This window comes from Epinephelus fuscoguttatus, linkage group LG1, assembly GCF_011397635.1.
Source record: "Epinephelus fuscoguttatus linkage group LG1, E.fuscoguttatus.final_Chr_v1".
Lineage (NCBI taxonomy): Eukaryota > Metazoa > Chordata > Actinopteri > Perciformes > Serranidae > Epinephelus > Epinephelus fuscoguttatus.
In genome coordinates this window covers 40,884,570-40,904,972 of record NC_064752.1, presented here as the reverse complement: position 1 = coordinate 40,904,972, position 20,403 = coordinate 40,884,570, and the positions used below count along the sequence as shown (strand labels likewise).

The window sequence follows — 20,403 nt, the reverse complement described above, 5'->3', positions numbered from 1 at the left end:
AGGTCATCTGTGGTTGTTTCAGCCAGTCTCAATAGTAAATGTGTTTACAGTGTCAGTGTTGTGTGTAGGTCAGGTGATGGGGAAAGGAGAGAAAGTCTGAGTAAATCTGGTGAATGGTTGGAACATTGTACTGAAAGGGCCTGAGAAACAGGGAATGTGGCTGGAGAGGAGGAGACCACATAGAATATTTGTTCAAAAGTTTCTCCCGGAGAAGGAGAAGAGCCCCTAGGCCAGGCACGTCCAAAGTCTGGTCCAGGGGCCAATTGCTGCTCAGGGACTGATTTTTCAATTCAATTTCAATTTAATTCAAATAACTTTATTTATCCCAGAGGGGCAATTTAAGAGCAGCACACTGAGTAGTTCACAGAAAAAAACACACAAGACGTAAATAACTATAATATAAAAACGGCTCACACATGCGCTTGTTGTTCACAGTCTACTATATGTGGCCCCCACACAATATTGATTATTTAAGCGAGATCACTTTGCATTTTTTCCATTCACCTGTCGATGGCAGGACCATCAAACAGTTAGTAGACATGCACCAAGTAGGAACTACACAGGTGGAGCAAATGTGTTTTCATAAACAGATGGTAAACAAGCATACAAACAGTAACCAAGGAGACATTTCCTGCTAGGTAGCAAACATGGCCACAACGAAGAAACATAAAGTCAACAGCAGGAGCAGTGGAAAGATAAATTCTTTTTCACTGAAAGATGAAACGGTTGCGTTTGTCTCATTTATATGTGATTATTTTAATAACCCATATAATGTGAGAAGCAGCTGGCCCCCAGGTATTTTCATATCATCTAATCTGGCCCCTGTTCAAAAGACTTTGCATACCCCTGCCCTTGGCTTTGTCTGCCCTTTCCAGTGTCACATTTTCCCCAGTTTTGACAGCTTCTCTTTGCAGGATTGAGAAACACAGTTTTTGAACACAAAACCTTACTGCAAATATTCAGTGGGCTGCATACTAGGTGATCAACAAAAATGCGCTCTCTTGGCGTCCGGTATCTAGTTATAATTAATATTTATAGTTCTGTAGTGTGAGTTGTACGATCTCTGGGTGGAAGTTATGTTTGTTGTTTATGCATGTCACTGTAAATATTTGTCTTCACTGCAGAAGATTTTAGATTTGTTCCCAGATGCTTGACATGTTGTGAATATTTGCAAACTGCGGCAGCTCTCATTAACCAGCTGGTGATAGCACTAGCCAGTATCAGCCACAGGCATCCATAGACAGAGATGTGTGACATGCAAGCATATTTACTTTTAATACAATAGATAAATAAAGAAACAAATACAAAGAAGTCATGTGAGAGAACAAGCAGATACAGCACTCATTTGGTGAGTGAAAGCCATTGGTCTGATGTTGGTGATAATGCTGTACCAGTTGCAATTCACCAAGCAGAGGAAGAAAAGCTGCCAGATCTTGGGATCGTCATTAAAGTGTGCAGTGGCCTTGTTTGATTTGAGACCACACTGCCCTGTGCAATACGTTAGTAAAGACTAAACAGTGTAAGCAGTGTACGCCATGTGAGCGTAAGACAGAGCATGTGATTTTGTGACAGAATTATGACTCTGTGCTACACAGTTGCTCAAACATCACTACAGTCTGATTAAACTTCAGGCAGAAACCAAATGGGTTTTGTTCTCAAAAAGTTTTCCCATAATGCAAGCTGTCCTGAGGAGGATTTTTCATTTACCACAACCCAGTGGAAAATACTGTAAAATACTGTAAAATACAAAAGCTCCCACTCTTATTTTCAATAACATAAAGGCAGTACCAAATAGGCTAAGTATTACCCTACAGAAATAATTATATGTTTGCTCATTTACAGACATAATCACAAATTATTACAAAGCACAAACAACTTAAGCTTGCCTAACTTGTCAGAGTTACCCATCTAGATATGCAACATTCTTTCTTAAACAAGGCATGATCTTGGCATCCAGTTCAGAACATACCAAGCATCACTGTGCCATCTGATCTGACTCAGACTCCTATAAAATGAACGGTGCATCAAGGGAGGCAGCAGAGTCCTGCTGGGACTCTTCTCTCCAGCACTGACTGAGCGCTACCACTCAGCCTCTGAGGACGACTGCCAGTGTCACACCTGGAAAAGGTAAGTGAATGATGATGACAACATGGGGGAAATGGTGATGGTGAACAGTAAATATATATATTGCACAGTACATTTTATAGTTTTCATGAGATATGATTGGTTAATGCCATTGAACACAAACAATGTTTAATTTCTCTTCCCTAGCCAATTTGCACCCTTGTGTTGTTCATCTTTAAAATCCAATTTATATTTTAAGTGTTACAAGGTCCTAATAATATAATAGCCATGTTTCTGGACACCAGCACTGATTTTAACATGGTCCCATTCCCAGCTCCTTTACTCACTGCTGGATTCCCAAAAAGCCACTCTAAGGCAAGTAAGGGCACTGGCAGTACACTGTCTTTTAATCTAATCTACTTTCTGTCCTTCATATTCATGAATGGTAGCATGATTTGGTCATTTTGTAAATTAGAATTTACATTTACATCCATCATTGAGCAAGCCAGTATTTTGGTGTCTGTTCTGATGCAGGCTGTCATAATATCTCTTCCGTCCTTTTCAGCAGGTGTGTGTCCCGTAATGACGATGGCTCGGGGTACGCTGTTGCTCCTGCTGATGCAGACGTTAACTGGATGGTCAGGTAAAATGTTTTACTTATTATCAGGTTACTCATTAAGCTCAATTTTTCTGTGCTTATAGCTGCATCAATCAATAGTTTTACATTAACAACAGATCAAATGATTTCTTGTAATGTAAAGGGAGACGCAGGTTGGGTCAATACCACAGATAATTACCATCCCACTCTACAACTCAACCCCATTTTACTAACATCACATTGCATATCATTACTGTACATTACTATGTGGCTCCAAATCAAACTAAAACAGTTAAGGATCCGTTCTTTTTACTGTAGCTGAAAACTCTGTCCATGAACACACTTTCTTGCTGTTTTCTCTATTTTTTTTTTTTTTTTTTTTTTTTTTAATTAAATACCAGTCATGGTTCATGAAAACACCCTACATCTTCAGAGTAGTGGCATGAGTTCTCACTATTTTGGATCATTGTTTTGTAAAATATACAATACTACAGATCCCCTAAAGTCCTGAAAGGTGACTTTTTTTTATATCTTGTGTGCACAAGTTAATTGCAGCCGAAATTTAGGGGCACAGACGTGACGTGTCACTTGGGTGTTTTTTTTACCCGCCACACGGACTCTGTCTTTGTAGTATTTGGCTGATGCCAGCTTCACTGTGTGTGTATTGAGTTTTGCCAAGTAATGATGCAGCTGTTTATACAGGTTTGGAAGCATAGGTTATATTAACTGGTACTGAATTGATTAACTGGATTGTTTTAACAAAAGGATGCATGAGTTTGATTGATTTATGTTAATGTCAAATGTAAAAACAGACATAAGGTTGCTCTGCTGCTTCACATTGTCTCTTGTATCATGAGGTATTCATCTGAATCCTTTTTAAACAGAGTGTAAATTTCTTTCTGAGTTCTACCTTAAAAGTTCAGTTAAAACCCTAATCCCAATTAAACACCCAGTTACCTTTACTGACAAATAAACTCCTGTCTCAATTAGACGCCTGGTCTCGTTACTAAGCAGTTCATTTTTTATTAATAGAAGTTCTTCAGATGTATAAAACGGTTGTTGGCTACCTCAAATTACATGTCCATTCCTCGATTACCCTGTAAGTTTGTTACAAATACTATTGCTTGGAAGTGGATATTGCTGTCTTTCTACCACAGAGGTAGCGGTATTTTGTGAAAACAGACAGCCTAGGGCATCCATTGGTACCAACCAAGCAGCATATTTATCGCACAATGAATCACCAACATGTAGAGATATGTAACACATTAAAACTGGATTGTTATGGAGCTCAAAATGTTCACTGTACTGTTATTAGTTTATACACATCAGATAATTAGTAATATTAACTGTAAAATAAATCAAAGTATATCAGTATGTGATTCCTTAACTCTTTGTATTAATATAGTTTTCAACTTGCCCGTATATTTCAACAGCATAATTGAAATCCTGCCAAATTTAATTCCAATATGCCAGACACATGCCTCAAATGTAATAATGCTAAAGAAGCACTCTTTCACTGCTTGAAGTATTGCAATGTAGTCAGAAGGTTTTGGAAGGGACTTCTTGACATGGGTAATCAGATAACAAAATTAAAAATCCCTTATTGGCCAAAGCTGTGCATTTTAGGTATTCATCCAAAATATTTAATTACCAAGAAGACCAAGTGTCTCTCACAAGCTAAAAGAGCAATAGCTACAAGATGTGAACAAACCAAGTATAAATCAGTATATTAAGGATTTATTAACTTGAGTTGCTATGGAAAAACCAACATAATATTACTAACGGAAAACTGGCAATGTTTGAAAATACCTGGGGGAGCTTCATGACTAATGGTTAATAAAAAACAAAGACTTGAGTGGGGGCGGGGCAACTGGATTAAGATTATAAAGTACAGTGGTCCATGTGTACTTCATGATTACTGTTCACAACTGCAACATTTGTTTACTCACCTCTGTTTTCATGTTGTTGTTTTGCTTGCTTGTTTTTGTCAGTTTTTTTTCTTCTAGTTGCCTTTTCATATGATGCTTTACCTTATTTGCTGCCAAGACTGACTATTTTATTTATACCTAATATCTTTTAGAAACGAAAACCCCAATAACAAGAAATAATAATTGGAATCCTGCAATTCAGTGATAGCTTTTTGTTTTGGTGTGCGACCCCAAGATTTTCAGGGGCCCGGTCTGGGGGGCCACTGTAGTTAAATTCAAGTAGTAACGAGCATAAAATGGAAATACTCAAGTACAGGTACTCAAAAATTGTACTTAAGTACCATGTTTGAGTAAATGTTTATAGTGTTTTTTCAGCTCTAACCAATAAATGTTTAATGATAGTAGTTGTGACATATTCTGTTTCTTCTCAATACTAATTTTTGAGTTACGATCCAGCTTTTCAATGATTACTGGATCGACTTAAAAATGGAAATGGGTGGGACCTAACGGGAAGATGCTATTTGTAACCTGAAATTGGTATGGGTTGATCAGAAATTGATTTATTTATTATTCATGAGAAAACTGTTTGCAGAATAATCTCAAGATTGAGCATCTGATCATTTTTTATATCAACAGTAAGAGATGGAATACAGTGTCATACCATTGTTCTGATGATCAATAATTTAAAAGGCTCAATAGTCCATAAAATGTCCCTTTGGATAGAAAGCCCATTTGGATGACAGCCCGTTATTCTGAAAACAAACGCGCATTGCTACAAAGGGCTGTTTTCTGAAAATAGGCTACACAGTCTCACAAACAGGAGCACAAAGCTAATTAAAGCTGCCAGCAGCAATGAACAGGCCCTCGCACCTCTGCGCAACTCAGGGGTGCTGGCAGGATGCCAGCCAATGCGTCAGACAGCACAATCAAGAGTGAGATGGCATATCCTTCATTCAGTCCTGGAATGACTATTTCACATTTTGTATCACTTCCTCTTCCCACTAGGGGGAGTTGGAGAAGGCAGTCATGATATGTCATGTTACTATACATGAAGTAGCCTATATACCACAGCATCTCAATGTAATGTAAGGTAAATCAAAAAATACGTGTCTGAAAAGACGTACTTCCTGTAGCCGCTAGGTGGCACTGTACTCATCAGTAAATATTGACAGGCAGATCTGTTCAGGGCGGGACTGTCATCAATCCTGTGAATTTTGGGGAAGATTGGACCATGTATGCTGGAGTAACAAACAACTTCCTGTTGCATGCCATGGTCACATGGTGTGACGAAAACGCAAGCCTGTAATAACCTTCTTCTTCAAGGTCTTTTTTTGTACATCTTGTAGTGTTACATATGCCTGCCAAGTTTCATACACCTATGTTTAATAAGCTTTGAGGGCTGTTTCCTCAAAATTTTCAAGGGGGGGCTACTGAGCCATTTTTTGGAAAACAAGCATGAGACCCTTAAAAGGAACCCCGACTAGTTAGACATGTAGGCCTTATATCATCAATATTAGTGTCCGTTATATTAATTTGATATAAATAACATTGTAGAAGTCTTTGTTCTAAAAAAAAAAAAAAAAGAAAATATAATTTCACTCGTAGGTTGCCATTGTTGTTTACGCCGCAATGCAGTGTGGGTAGTGACGTCAAATGGTTGCAACCGCTGTTTCTGACACCTGGTAACTGCGCAAAAAATGTCAGCTATTCAGCTATTTCAATTTGAACCCGAGCGACAAGCTAGCGAGGAGGACAACACAGAAGATATACAGGAAGAACACGAAGACGTAGTAGACGAACAGAGACATGAGGTGCGAGTGGGACAAAACAGCTGGTGTCAGTGCTGAAACTGCATCTTTATGACAACCGAGCGAGAGAGCGTGTGTTGTCAGGAGCTTCAATTTTTGTCAGCAGCTGTTCAAGGTACCGTAAAATGTCATCCAATATCAATGATCTCAGAGATTAGCATCCACCACTGTCGTATGCTTTATATGTTGTGATACACAATAAAACACACTGACGAGTTTACAATCTTTACGAGTTTGATCTTTGTTGAAGATATCCCGTGCATCACAGCACACGACACGCTGCGACACGCTGCATCCAACGTGTCTTTAACATTCTCCGTCTGAGTCTCTGCATCGGACTTACTTGGAGAACACTGTACACTTACACTTACGGATTGAACGGGTTGAACGGGTGGACTGTTAGCTTCCTCCATAACCAGTGGTGTGTCTGATGGTTCACCTTCAGAAGCTACAGCAGCAGGAGCGGGTTCTTTGCGGCACAAGAGAGCATCCAGCATCTCCTGTTTTTGGCATTTTGTTGCGCACATTTCACTCCCCTCCCGAGGGCGTTTAGACTCCTTATGTGAGAAAATTGTCGGCACGGCATTTTGTTTAAGTCGACATTTATACCCAGCAGCACCCGTTAGCTCCTTTAGCAGCTCTAGTCGACTAAAGACCTCAAAATCATCTGGGGAGAAGTGGCGAGAACAGAGCCGCAGGTCTTTAGGAAGTTCTGTTCACCCACAAGCACTTTCCCACTGCTTTCTCCTCTTCTTATCACTAGGAAACATGTGTAAACTTAAATCAGTTCCCTTGTTGTCAACTGGAAATTACATCCGAATGCAGCACAATGTGACATTTTCTCTGGTGATAGCGTCAGGTAGCAGCAGCCGTCAGGTAAACCACTCACAGAACAACCATTCTACGTCATCACCCTGGCATGCATTGCGTTGTAAACATTGAAGAAATTTAAAGCAATGACAACATTTCATGTCTTTCTAACAACATATTTTAGTACAATAGAAAAATTGTGGCTTATTGAGCCCTACATGTCTAACTAGTCAGGGTTCCTTTTAAAATATCAAATTTTTTAACCAGTTCTGATATATCTGTAAAGGTTCATGAGTTTTTTAGTATGTTAAGCCCCCAAAAAGGCAATTCATTTGGAGGAAGAAGAAGAAGAAGAAGAAGAAAAATTCATGCCCTAATTAGTCACTAGACCTTTCTACAATGGCAAAGGCATTACCTGTCCTACTCTGCTGCTGTTTTAGCCTGCTATTCTTACCTTAACCTTAACCGATCTCAGCAACCCAACCAACAAAGTACTAGTCAACAAGAGGTACAGTCACCCCAATGGAAAGGTCCACTGACATCATTCTACATAACGATTAGCCTTGTGGAGAGTGCCACTGGAGAAATAGCCATTTGGGGCCATGGACATTTCATTTCAGGATAATGTGCTGTTGTACAAATGGGCTTTTAGTCCAATGGGTCTTTCTTGGACTACTGGGGCCATAAGAAAAAGGGGCAGTCCCCTTGAACACAGCTACTGAAATGAGGACTTTGCTTCATCATGGGTACAGTTACTAACACATCTTACTCAGATGATACTCGAAGGTTACTTGTATAAAGTACACTGTTGGGACTGTATACTTGTTTCATCCAAATATTTTTTTATTATTATTTTATAGGGACAATGCAGTTAACATAGTTTCAATACAAAGCATGAATCTGATGTGCTGCATATAGAGTTATAGCTACAGCTAATTTTCAACTCCTGTCCCTAGTTGGACTTTTAAACAAATACAACATACAAAATCACAATCCTATAAAAATGCAATATACAAATACCCTATACAAAAACAAGTACAACCTATCCTACAGAATTAAGTTCAAAATAATCACAACCCTAAACAAAATAGAATAAACTTACAAACCAATACAATATACGCTGTACAAATAATCCTGTACAAATATAACTTAAACTACAAGGGTTAAGTTCAAAATCATCACAAATCTAAACGACAATAGTAAGGAGAAAAAAATAAAAAATAATAATAAAAAAAAAATCCTACAAACCAATCCAAATTAACTAATTAAACTACCACACTCTAAAAATGGGTACAGCTCTGGTTTGCTTTAAGCCAACACTTAACTTTTTTTTGTGAAGGTTTTCAGATTAGATTAGTAGTTACTGATTTTATTTCAGTTGGTAATGTGTTCCAGAGTTTACAACCTTTATATTAACTATATTAACTGAGAGAGCTGACTGTCCAAAAGTGGTTCTATGGTGTTGAATTCTGCAGTTTCCCTCCACTGTGCTTCTTGTTACTCTGTTACTGTCCTGTCTTTGAATATATCTGTGAAGAGGTTCAGGAACAAGGTTATTTATACATTTGAATACTAACTTAAGAAAACACAAATCTACAAAACTGTCAAAACTCATAAGATTGTATTTTTTTAGTATATGGCAATGATGCCACCGGATGGGTTTTTTATCCATTATTTTTAGAGCCTGGTTGTATAATGAAGAAATTTTCCTTACTGTAGAAGGTGAGGCTTGAGCCCATACTGTCAAACAATATGCAACATGAGAATAAATCATAGAGTGCATGAAGATCTGAGCTGCTTGAGTTGGAATATAATGCCTAATTAATCTGAAACAGTTAAGGTTGCTCTTCACAGTTTTTGTGATTTTCTTAATGTGTTTATCAAACTTGAGCTGTGGATCTAAAACTATTCCTAAGAATTTAAATTCATTGACCTCTTGTATTTCTTCATTCTTTATTTTAACATGTAAACTTTCATGAGAGCTTGGTTTTCTTATTGAGAAACACATTGACACAGTTTTATTTAAATTCAAAATGAGATGATTGTGTTCCAGCCACTGTTGGACTTCATACAAGTGCTGTGTTAGGGTCTCTGCTGCCTTGCTAGGTGACTTAGCAGGAGCATAAATGACCGCGTCATCTGCATAAAGCTGGAAGCCGGCCTCAGGACAGGTTTTAGGTAAATCATTAATAAACAGACTGAAAAGCAATGGACCAAGAATTGATCCTTGAGGAATCCCCATTCTGTTGTTTAAAAAATAAGATTTTTCTTGATTAGTTTTTACACACTGCTCTCTATTCTGAAGATAGGACTCAAACCAATCAACTGCTTCTTTAGAAAATTTGAAAGATTTTAACTTAGACAGCAGTATGTTGTGGCTGACAGTGTCAAAGGCCTTTTTAAGGTCTAGAAACACTGCCCCCACTTTCAATGAAAAAAATATTTGCTGTTTCGGTTGAATGTTTTGGTCTAAAACCAAATTGTTGAGGATGAAGAAGTTGATTGGTTTCTAGGTGTTCAATAACCTGTGATGCCACAACCTTTTCAAGCAGCTTTGACAACACAGGCAGAATGGAGATAGGGCAATAGTTGCTGACCAAATCACAGTCACCCGTTTTAAAAATTGGTGTGACGATAGCTTTCTTCCAGTTATTTGGGAATTTATTTTCTCTAACTGATAAATTAACAAGATGAGTCAGGGGCTTAACAAGCTCTGTGCTGTGCTTCTTAATGAACAGAGTGTCTAAGTTATAAATATCCTCTGCCTTGGAATTTGACAGATTTTTAATTACTTCCAATATTTTTGCTTCATTTACCTCGTTAATGCAAAATAAATTACATATGTCTACAGCCTCCGAGTCAACTACAGTTGTTTGACAATCAAAATTCTGTGTTACTTCCTGGACTGATTTTATGAAATACGTATTAAATTCATGAGCCATTGTGGCCTTATCAGTAATGGTTATTCCGTTTTTTTCCAGCTCTTTGAGTCTTTTTGGCCATGTGATCTGTTGGTTAAATTATTTAAGTGTTTCCACAAGGATGCACTGTGGCCATTAGCATTTCCTATCAGCTGTGTGTAATATGATGACTTTGCTTTACGTAACTCCTGTACAACTTTATTTCTCAAACTTTTGTAGAGAAGATTATCAGTATTAAGTTTAGATGATAATGATGTTTTTAATGCCAGATCCCGTTTTTTCATTAGTGTACGTACTTCATTATTTAGCCATGGTGGAGTCATGGAGTCACAGCACATGTCTAAATCGTGAAACTCTGTTATCTCATCCCAACTAACATTCCTAAACTCCTGCTCAAATTGTGCAGTTTTGCATTTAAGGATGACTGTCTTTACTGAGTCAGAGATACAGTCTCCAAAGTACTGGAGTCGTTTTTTTTGTTAGTTTCCTGACAGACAGGGTCATATTATGATCGGACAATCCAGTTATTAAATTATAAGTTTTTATTATCCGATCTGATTTGTTAGTAAATACCATGTCAATTAGAGTTTGTGTGTTTCTCGTAATGCGCGTGGGTCCTTTAATCATCTGCTTGAAATTAAACTTTGTCATGATTACTTGCAATTTATTTTTGTTTTCTTTACTCAACCAGTTAATATTAAAATCTCCATATATAGTTGTTTCCGTGTGGTTATCAAATTTCTTCAATATAGCTTGGAGTTCATTATAAAAAGAAACAGCAAAAGAAGGTGGATTGTACAGAACAATTACATTAAAATTCATCTGCGGCGCAAGAATAATATTAAGAGCTAAACATTCAAGATGAGTGTCCAATTGTATTTCTCTGCATTTAAACCTGTCTTTAATAAAGATCAAAACCCCGACCTTCTTGTCTATCCTTCCTGAAACACACGTAACCTGGTACATCTATCATATTTGTGGGCACACTGCTATGTAGCCAAGTTTCAGTAAGACAAAGATAGTCCAAGTTTGACTCCGTCAATAAAGAATTGATCCGATCTGCTTTTGGTACAATACTTCGGATGTTAAGATGACCGCCAAGAATGCCTTTAGGTTTAGATTTTGAGTCCCATAATACTCTGGCGTGATTCACTGTCTGAAAAAACAGCAATTGTTTTTGCTTTTGTGCTGCGCGGCACACAGTCCTCCCCATGCCAGTCTTTTGACACGCTGCAGAAGTGCGCACCAACACAGCCCCAATCTTCGGATCAAAAAATTTGTGTTTATCTTTCAGCAATCCGCATGTGTTTTCTGTTCTAGCCTTGGCTGTTGTCTCCGACAGTTTATCACAGTCTAATGGACACACCATAACATGCTCGTGTCAGCCCCCGCTTTCGGCTCCAGTTTACATGCGTATGTTTCAGTACTGGCGTGTTCAATTGTAGCCTTTATTTTATGGGTGTCAGATTGAGCGGACTCACCAGTCAGGCTGTTGTCGGCTACTCCAGGGCAACAAGGTGCAAAAATCTCCCCATAATCGCCACCACACAAAGCCTCCTGATAAACATAGCGCATATCCTGCCTCATTGCCGACTGGTGTAGCAGCTCCTCTCCAAACACACCTGGCGCCTCCGTTGCTGTTCTCCCGCATTAAACTCCCTGCCAAGCGGGGTCCGGGCCTCTGCTGATGGCGCGTGGGGTAATTGTGCTGCAATGGAACAGCCCGGTTCTTCGATAAATGGTCCGGGGTTGAGATGTATATCGCCAGCCAGGAGTAGCAGAACCAGTATGAATTTTGGCACGCGCCCTTCACCACGCTGCACAGAAAGTTGTGGACCGGTCTTTGATTTTCCATGATGTGTTGATCCCTTTAGTGAGCAGGCAGTGTAAAGGATATGATATCCATGTCCACAGAAATAAAGATCTATTTGGCCAATATGATTATCTAACCATGCTGAGCTTGGTTCACTGTGGTTGTCTTTAAATTGCCAGCAGTGTCTAATTGGAACCAGCAGGATCACGAAGCAGAAGAGCATCAGACAAACTTTCCCTTGATCATGCAGCTTAGATTTGACGGGTTTTTGTTGCTTTAAAGTGTTCTTTGGAGAAACCTTATTCCAATGAATTACTTCCAATGAGAAATATGTTAAAACACTGACAAATGGCAAGAAAAATCTTAAAATAAGGAGGACTTGTGTGGAGCCCAGCAAACCACCTGTGTCCTCATCAGCCATCTTTTTGGCTTTATATGCTGCTAAACAGTTCTTATCACAGCTTGTGTACTGGAAAGAGCAGCCTGTGATTTTATATTGGAAAGGGGCAAGAGCAGTAGGACTCACCTGACCTAATGACAAAACAAGAAGCTGCAGAGAGTCTGTGTGGGTTTGCACAATGTTGTGTTGTACTTTACGTTATATTTTTACAATGAAACGTTCATTCACTGCCAAAAAAGACACTGATCATTTGTTAAGGACATCATCTGATTTATCCCATTGATATATGATGTCTTTATTTTCACAGTTTCTCAAACAACACCTGGACCTTCAGTGAGACTGGTCAACTCTAACAGCCGCTGCTCTGGCAGAGTGGAGATCTTCCACAATGGCCAGTGGGGAACGGTGTGTGACGACTTCTGGAATTTGAATGACGCTCAGGTGGTTTGTCGACAGCTGGGCTGTGGCAGGGCTGTGGAGGCACCACAAAGTGCACGTTTTGGACGAGGCACTGGACAAATTTGGTTAGATGACCTTGGGTGTTCAGGGAGTGAGTCTTCATTAAGAGACTGTCCACATGGCGGATTAGGGAACCACAACTGTGCTCACTCTGAGGATGCTAGTGTCATCTGTGAAGGTAAGTGTGTTTCCACACAGTAAGCAGACTTCAGTTTGTATTGATCATGAATTACTAGAAATGGCACCTTATATTCTCACACCAACTGGATACCATACAGAATTGACTTTTTTTTTTTCTTCTTACAACAAAAAGTCACAGAAACAAACAAGCCCAATGATTAAGTAATCAAGTAAAGTTACCTTAAAGAAACTTGGACTTTTGCTCAATACTGGTGTGAATACAACCTGCAGTTGTCATGTGGTTGACAGAGATTTTGCTTCTCCTTCAACCAGAAATTGCTCCTCCAACACCAAGTGTTCCAGTGAGACTGGTCAACTCTAACAGCCGCTGCTCTGGCAGAGTGGAGATTTTCCACAATGGCCAGTGGGGAACAGTGTGTGACGACTTGTGGAATCTGAATGACGCTCAGGTGGTTTGTCGACAGCTGGGCTGTGGCAGGGCTGTGGAGGCACCACAAAGGGCACGTTTTGGACAAGGCACTGGACAAATCTGGTTAGATAACCTTCAGTGTTCAGGACGTGAGTCTTCTTTGCAAGACTGTCCACATGGCGGATTAGGGAACCACAACTGTCGCCATTCTGAGGATGCTAGTGTCATCTGTGAAGGTAAGTGTGTTTCCACACAGTAAGCAGACTTCAGTTGATACTGTTCACTTATAACTAGAAATAGCACCTAATATCCTGGCACCAACTGGATACCATAAAGTTGACTTTTTCTTTTTTTTTTTTTTTTTAACAACAAAAAGTCACAGAAACAAACAACCCTCATGATTAAGTAATCAAGTAAAGTTACCTTAAAGAAACTTGGACTTTTGCTCAATACTGGTGTGAATACAACCTGCAGTTGTCATGTGGTTGACAGAGATTTTGCTTCTCCTTCAACCAGAAATTGCTCCTCCAACACCAAGTGTTCCAGTGAGACTGGTCAACTCTAACAGCCACTGCTCTGGCAGAGTGGAGATTTTCCACAATGGCCAGTGGGGAACAGTGTGTGACGACTTGTGGAATCTGAATGACGCTCAGGTGGTTTGTCGACAGCTGGGCTGTGGCAGGGCTGTGGAGGCACCACAAAGGGCACGTTTTGGACAAGGCACTGGACAAATCTGGTTAGATAACCTTCAGTGTTCAGGACGTGAGTCTTCTTTGCAAGACTGTCCACATGGCGGATTAGGAACCACAACTGTGGTCACTCTGAGGATGCTAGTGTCATCTGTGAAGGTAAGTGTGTTTCCACACAGTAAGCAGACTTCAGTTTGTATTGATCATGAATTACTAGAAATGGCACCTTATATTCTCACACCAACTGGATACCATACAGAATTGACTTTTTTTTTTTTCTTCTTACAAACAAAATTCACAGAAACAAACAAGCCCAATGATTAAGTAATCAAGTAAAGTTACCTTAAAGAAACTTGGACTTTTGCTCAATACTGGTGTGAATACAACCTGCAGTTGTCATGTGGTTGACAGAGATTTTGCTTCTCCTTCAACCAGAAATTGCTCCTCCAACACCAAGTGTTCCAGTGAGACTGGTCAACTCTAACAGCCGCTGCTCTGGCAGAGTGGAGATTTTCCACAATGGCCAGTGGGGAACAGTGTGTGACGACTTGTGGAATCTGAATGACGCTCAGGTGGTTTGTCGACAGCTGGGCTGTGGCAGGGCTGTGGAGGCACCACAAAGGGCACGTTTTGGACAAGGCACTGGACAAATCTGGTTAGATAACCTTCAGTGTTCAGGACGTGAGTCTTCTTTGCAAGACTGTCCACATGGCGGATTAGGGAACCACAACTGTCGCCATTCTGAGGATGCTAGTGTCATCTGTGAAGGTAAGTGTGTTTCCACACAGTAAGCAGACTTCAGTTGATACTGTTCACTTATAACTAGAAATAGCACCTAATATCCTGGCACCAACTGGATACCATAAAGTTGACTTTTTTTTTTTTTTTTTTTTTTTTTTAACAACAAAAAGTCACAGAAACAAACAACCCTAATGATTAAGTAATCAAGTACAGTTACCTTTAAGAAACTTGGACTTTTGCTCAATACTGGTGTGAATACAACCTGCAGTTGTCATGTGGTTGACAGAGATTTTGCTTCTCCTTCAACCAGAAATTGCTCCTCCAACACCAAGTGTTCCAGTGAGACTGGTCAACTCTTACAGCCGCTGCTCTGGCAGAGTGGAGATTTTCCACAATGGCCAGTGGGGAACAGTGTGTGACGACTTGTGGAATCTGAATGACGCTCAGGTGGTTTGTCGACAGCTGGGCTGTGGCAGGGCTGTGGAGGCACCACAAAGGGCACGTTTTGGACAAGGCACTGGACAAATCTGGTTAGATAACCTTCAGTGTTCAGGACGTGAGTCTTCTTTGCAAGACTGTCCACATGGCGGATTAGGAACCACAACTGTGGTCACTCTGAGGATGCTAGTGTCATCTGTGAAGGTAAGTGTGTTTCCACACAGTAAGCAGACTTCAGTTTGTATTGATCATGAATTACTAGAAATGGCACCTTATATTCTCACACCAACTGGATACCATACAGAATTGACTTTTTTTTTTTTTCTTCTTACAACAAAAAGTCACAGAAACAAACAAGCCCAATGATTAAGTAATCAAGTAAAGTTACCTTAAAGAAACTTGGACTTTTGCTCAATACTGGTGTGAATACAACCTGCAGTTGTCATGTGGTTGACAGAGATTTTGCTTCTCCTTCAACCAGAAATTGCTCCTCCAACACCAAGTGTTCCAGTGAGACTGGTCAACTCTAACAGCCGCTGCTCTGGCAGAGTGGAGATTTTCCACAATGGCCAGTGGGGAACAGTGTGTGACGACTTGTGGAATCTGAATGACGCTCAGGTGGTTTGTCGACAGCTGGGCTGTGGCAGGGCTGTGGAGGCACCACAAAGGGCACGTTTTGGACGAGGCACTGGACAAATCTGGTTAGATAACCTTCAGTGTTCAGGACGTGAGTCTTCTTTGCAAGACTGTCCACATGGCGGATTAGGGAACCACAACTGTCGCCATTCTGAGGATGCTAGTGTCATCTGTGAAGGTAAGTGTGTTTCCACACAGTAAGCAGACTTCAGTTGATACTGTTCACTTATAACTAGAAATAGCACCTAATATCCTGGCACCAACTGGATACCATAAAGTTGACTTTTTTTTTTTTTAACAATAAAAAGTCACAGAAACAAACAACCCTCATGATTAAGTAATCAAGTCAAGTTACGTGTCTGTAACTTGGACTTTTGCTCAATACTGGTGTGAATACAACCTGCAGTTGTCATGTGGTTGACAGAGATTTTGCTTCTCCTTCAACCAGAAATTGCTCCTCCAACACCAAGTGTTCCAGTGAGACTGGTCAACTCTTACAGCCGCTGCTCTGGCAGAGTGGAGATTTTCCACAATGGCCAGTGGGGAACAGTGTGTGACGACTTGTGGAATCTGAATGACGCTCAGGTGGTTTGTCGACAGCTGGGCTGTGGCAGGGCTGTGGAGGCACCACAAAGGGCACGTTTTGGACAAGGCACTGGACAAATCTGGTTAGATAACCTTCAGTGTTCAGGACGTGAGTCTTCTTTGCAAGACTGTCCACATGGCGGATTAGGGAACCACAACTGTGGTCACTCTGAGGATGCTAGTGTCATCTGTGAAGGTAAGTGTGTTTCCACACAGTAAGCAGACTTCAGTTGATACTGTTCACTTATAACTAGAAATAGCACCTAATATCCTGGCACCAACTGGATACCATAAAGTTGACTTTTTTTTTTTTTTTTTTTTTTTTTTTTAACAAAAAAAAGTCACAGAAACAAACAACCCTCATGATTAAGTAATCAAGTAAAGTTACCTTAAAGAAACTTGGACTTTTGCTCAATACTGGTGTGAATACAACCTGCAGTTGTCATGTGGTTGACAGAGATTTTGCTTCTCCTTCAACCAGAAATTGCTCCTCCAACACCAAGTGTTCCAGTGAGACTGGTCAACTCTAACAGCCACTGCTCTGGCAGAGTGGAGATTTTCCACAATGGCCAGTGGGGAACAGTGTGTGACGACTTGTGGAATCTGAATGACGCTCAGGTGGTTTGTCGACAGCTGGGCTGTGGCAGGGCTGTGGAGGCACCACAAAGGGCACGTTTTGGACAAGGCACTGGACAAATCTGGTTAGATAACCTTCAGTGTTCAGGACGTGAGTCTTCTTTGCAAGACTGTCCACATGGCGGATTAGGAACCACAACTGTGGTCACTCTGAGGATGCTAGTGTCATCTGTGAAGGTAAGTGTGTTTCCACACAGTAAGCAGACTTCAGTTTGTATTGATCATGAATTACTAGAAATGGCACCTTATATTCTCACACCAACTGGATACCATACAGAATTGACTTTTTTTTTTTTTCTTCTTACAACAAAAGTCACAGAAACAAACAAGCCCAATGATTAAGTAATCAAGTAAAGTTACCTTAAAGAAACTTGGACTTTTGCTCAATACTGGTGTGAATACAACCTGCAGTTGTCATGTGGTTGACAGAGATTTTGCTTCTCCTTCAACCAGAAATTGCTCCTCCAACACCAAGTGTTCCAGTGAGACTGGTCAACTCTAACAGCCGCTGCTCTGGCAGAGTGGAGATTTTCCACAATGGCCAGTGGGGAACAGTGTGTGACGACTTGTGGAATCTGAATGACGCTCAGGTGGTTTGTCGACAGCTGGGCTGTGGCAGGGCTGTGGAGGCACCACAAAGGGCACGTTTTGGACAAGGCACTGGACAAATCTGGTTAGATAACCTTCAGTGTTCAGGACGTGAGTCTTCTTTGCAAGACTGTCCACATGGCGGATTAGGGAACCACAACTGTGGTCATTCTGAGGATGCTAGTGTCATCTGTGAAGGTAAGTGTGTTTCCACACAGTAAGCAGACTTCAGTTGATACTGTTCACTTATAACTAGAAATAGCACCTAATATCCTGGCACCAACTGGATACCATAAAGTTGACTTTTTTTTTTTTTTTTTTTAACAACAAAAAGTCACAGAAAAAAACAACCCTAATGATTAAGTAATCAAGTACAGTTACCTTTAAAGAAACTTGGACTTTGCTCAATACTGGTGTGAATACAACCTGCAGTTGTCATGTGGTTGACAGAGATTTTGCTTCTCCTTCAACCAGAAATTGCTCCTCCAACACCAAGTGTTCCAGTGAGACTGGTCAACTCTTACAGCCGCTGCTCTGGCAGAGTGGAGATTTTCCACAATGGCCAGTGGGGAACAGTGTGTGACGACTTGTGGAATTTGAATGACGCTCAGGTGGTTTGTCGACAGCTGGGCTGTGGCAGGGCTGTGGAGGCACCACAAAGGGCACGTTTTGGACAAGGCACTGGACAAATCTGGTTAGATAACCTTCAGTGTTCAGGACGTGAGTCTTCTTTGCAAGACTGTCCACATGGCGGATTAGGGAACCACAACTGTGGTCACTCTGAGGATGCTAGTGTCATCTGTGAAGGTAAGTGTGTTTCCACACAGTAAGCAGACTTCAGTTGATACTGTTCATGAATTAACTAGAAATAGCACCTAATATCCTGGCACCAACTGGATACCATAAAGGTGACTTTTTTTTTTTAACAACAAAAGTCACAGAAACAAACAACCCTAATGATTAAGTAATCAAGTACAGTTACCTTTAAAGAAACTTGGACTTTTGCTCAATACTGGTGTGAATACAACCTGCAGTTGTCATGTGGTTGACAGAGATTTTGCTTCTCCTTCAACCAGAAATTGCTCCTCCAACACCAAGTGTTCCAGTGAGACTGGTCAACTCTTAACAGCCGCTGCTCTGGCAGAGTGGAGATTTTCCACAATGGCCAGTGGGGAACAGTGTGTGACGACTTGTGGAATCTGAATGACGCTCAGGTGGTTTGTCGACAGCTGGGCTGTGGCAGGGCTGTGGAGGCACCACAAAGGGCACGTTTTGGACAAGGCACTGGACAAATCTGGTTAGATAACCTTCAGTGTTCAGGACGTGAGTCTTCTTTGCAAGACTGTCCACATGGCGGATTAGGGAACCACAACTGTGGTCACTCTGAGGATGCTAGTGTCATCTGTGAAGGTAAGTGTGTTTCCACACAGTAAGCAGACTTCAGTTTGTATTGATCATGAATTACTAGAAATGGCACCTTATATTCTCACACCAACTGGATACCAGAATTGACTTTTTTTCTTCTTACAACAAAAAGTCACAGAAACAAACAAGCCCAATGATTAAGTAATCAAGTAAAGTTACCTTAAAGAAACTTGGACTTTTGCTCAATACTGGTGTGAATACAACCTGCAGTTGTCATGTGGTTGACAGAGATTTTGCTTCTCCTTCAACCAGAAATTGCTCCTCCAACACCAAGTGTTCCAGTGAGACTGGTCAACTCTAACAGCCGCTGCTCTGGCAGAGTGGAGATTTTCCACAATGGCCAGTGGGGAACAGTGTGTGACGACTTGTGGAATCTGAATGACGCTCAGGTGGTTTGTCGACAGCTGGGCTGTGGCAGGGCTGTGGAGGCACCACAAAGGGCACGTTTTGGACGAGGCACTGGACAAATCTGGTTAGATAACCTTCAGTGTTCAGGACGTGAGTCTTCTTTGCAAGACTGTCCACATGGCGGATTAGGGAACCACAACTGTCGCCATTCTGAGGATGCTAGTGTCATCTGTGAAGGTAAGTGTGTTTCCACACAGTAAGCAGACTTCAGTTGATACTGTTCACTTATAACTAGAAATAGCACCTAATATCCTGGCACCAACTGGATACCATAAAGTTGACTTTTTTTTTTTTTTTTTTTTTTTTTAACAACAAAAAGTCACAGAAACAAACAACCCTCATGATTAAGTAATCAAGTAAAGTTACCTTAAAGAAACTTGGACTTTTGCTCAATACTGGTGTGAATACAACCTGCAGTTGTCATGTGGTTGACAGAGATTTTGCTTCTCCTTCAACCAGAAATTGCTCCTCCAACACCAAGTGTTCCAGTGAGACTGGTCAACTCTAAAGCCGCTGCTCTGGCAGAGTGGAGATTTTCCACAATGGCCAGTGGGGAACAGTGTGTGACGACTTGTGGAATTTGAATGACGCTCAGGTGGTTTGTCGACAGCTGGGCTGTGGCAGGGCTGTGGAGGCACCACAAAGGGCACGTTTTGGACAAGGCACTGGACAAATCTGGTTAGATAACCTTCAGTGTTCAGGACGTGAGTCTTCTTTGCAAGACTGTCCACATGGCGGATTAGGGAACCACAACTGTGGTCACTCTGAGGATGCTAGTGTCATCTGTGAAGGTAAGTGTGTTTCCACACAGTAAGCAGACTTCAGTTGATACTGTTCACTTATAACTAGAAATAGCACCTAATATCCTCGCACCAACTGGATACCATAAAGTTGACTTTTTTTTTT

General features: G+C 40.8%; 2 protein-coding genes across 2 annotated transcripts in view; both read left to right on the top strand.

Annotated features, from left to right (window-relative positions):
* The first annotated feature begins 2,646 nt into the window (after nucleotides 1–2,646).
* Nucleotides 2,647–18,790, top strand: LOC125888961 (deleted in malignant brain tumors 1 protein-like). Its single transcript, XM_049576619.1, is given in 15 exon segments — nucleotides 2,647–2,707; nucleotides 12,650–12,832; nucleotides 13,255–13,591; nucleotides 13,890–14,158; nucleotides 14,161–14,218; nucleotides 14,498–14,812; nucleotides 15,114–15,382; nucleotides 15,385–15,442; nucleotides 15,723–16,033; nucleotides 16,304–16,655; nucleotides 16,944–17,206; nucleotides 17,209–17,253; nucleotides 17,530–17,881; nucleotides 18,161–18,471; nucleotides 18,741–18,790. Coding segments are annotated over 15 exon segments (3,234 nt in total).
* A 514-nt stretch (nucleotides 18,791–19,304) lies between these two features.
* Nucleotides 19,305–20,403, top strand: part of LOC125888953 (deleted in malignant brain tumors 1 protein-like) — a 32,616-nt gene continuing 31,517 nt past the window's right edge. The window contains 1 exon segment of the mRNA XM_049576607.1: nucleotides 19,305–19,674. Within this exon segment, the coding sequence (XP_049432564.1) occupies nucleotides 19,305–19,674 (370 nt within the window).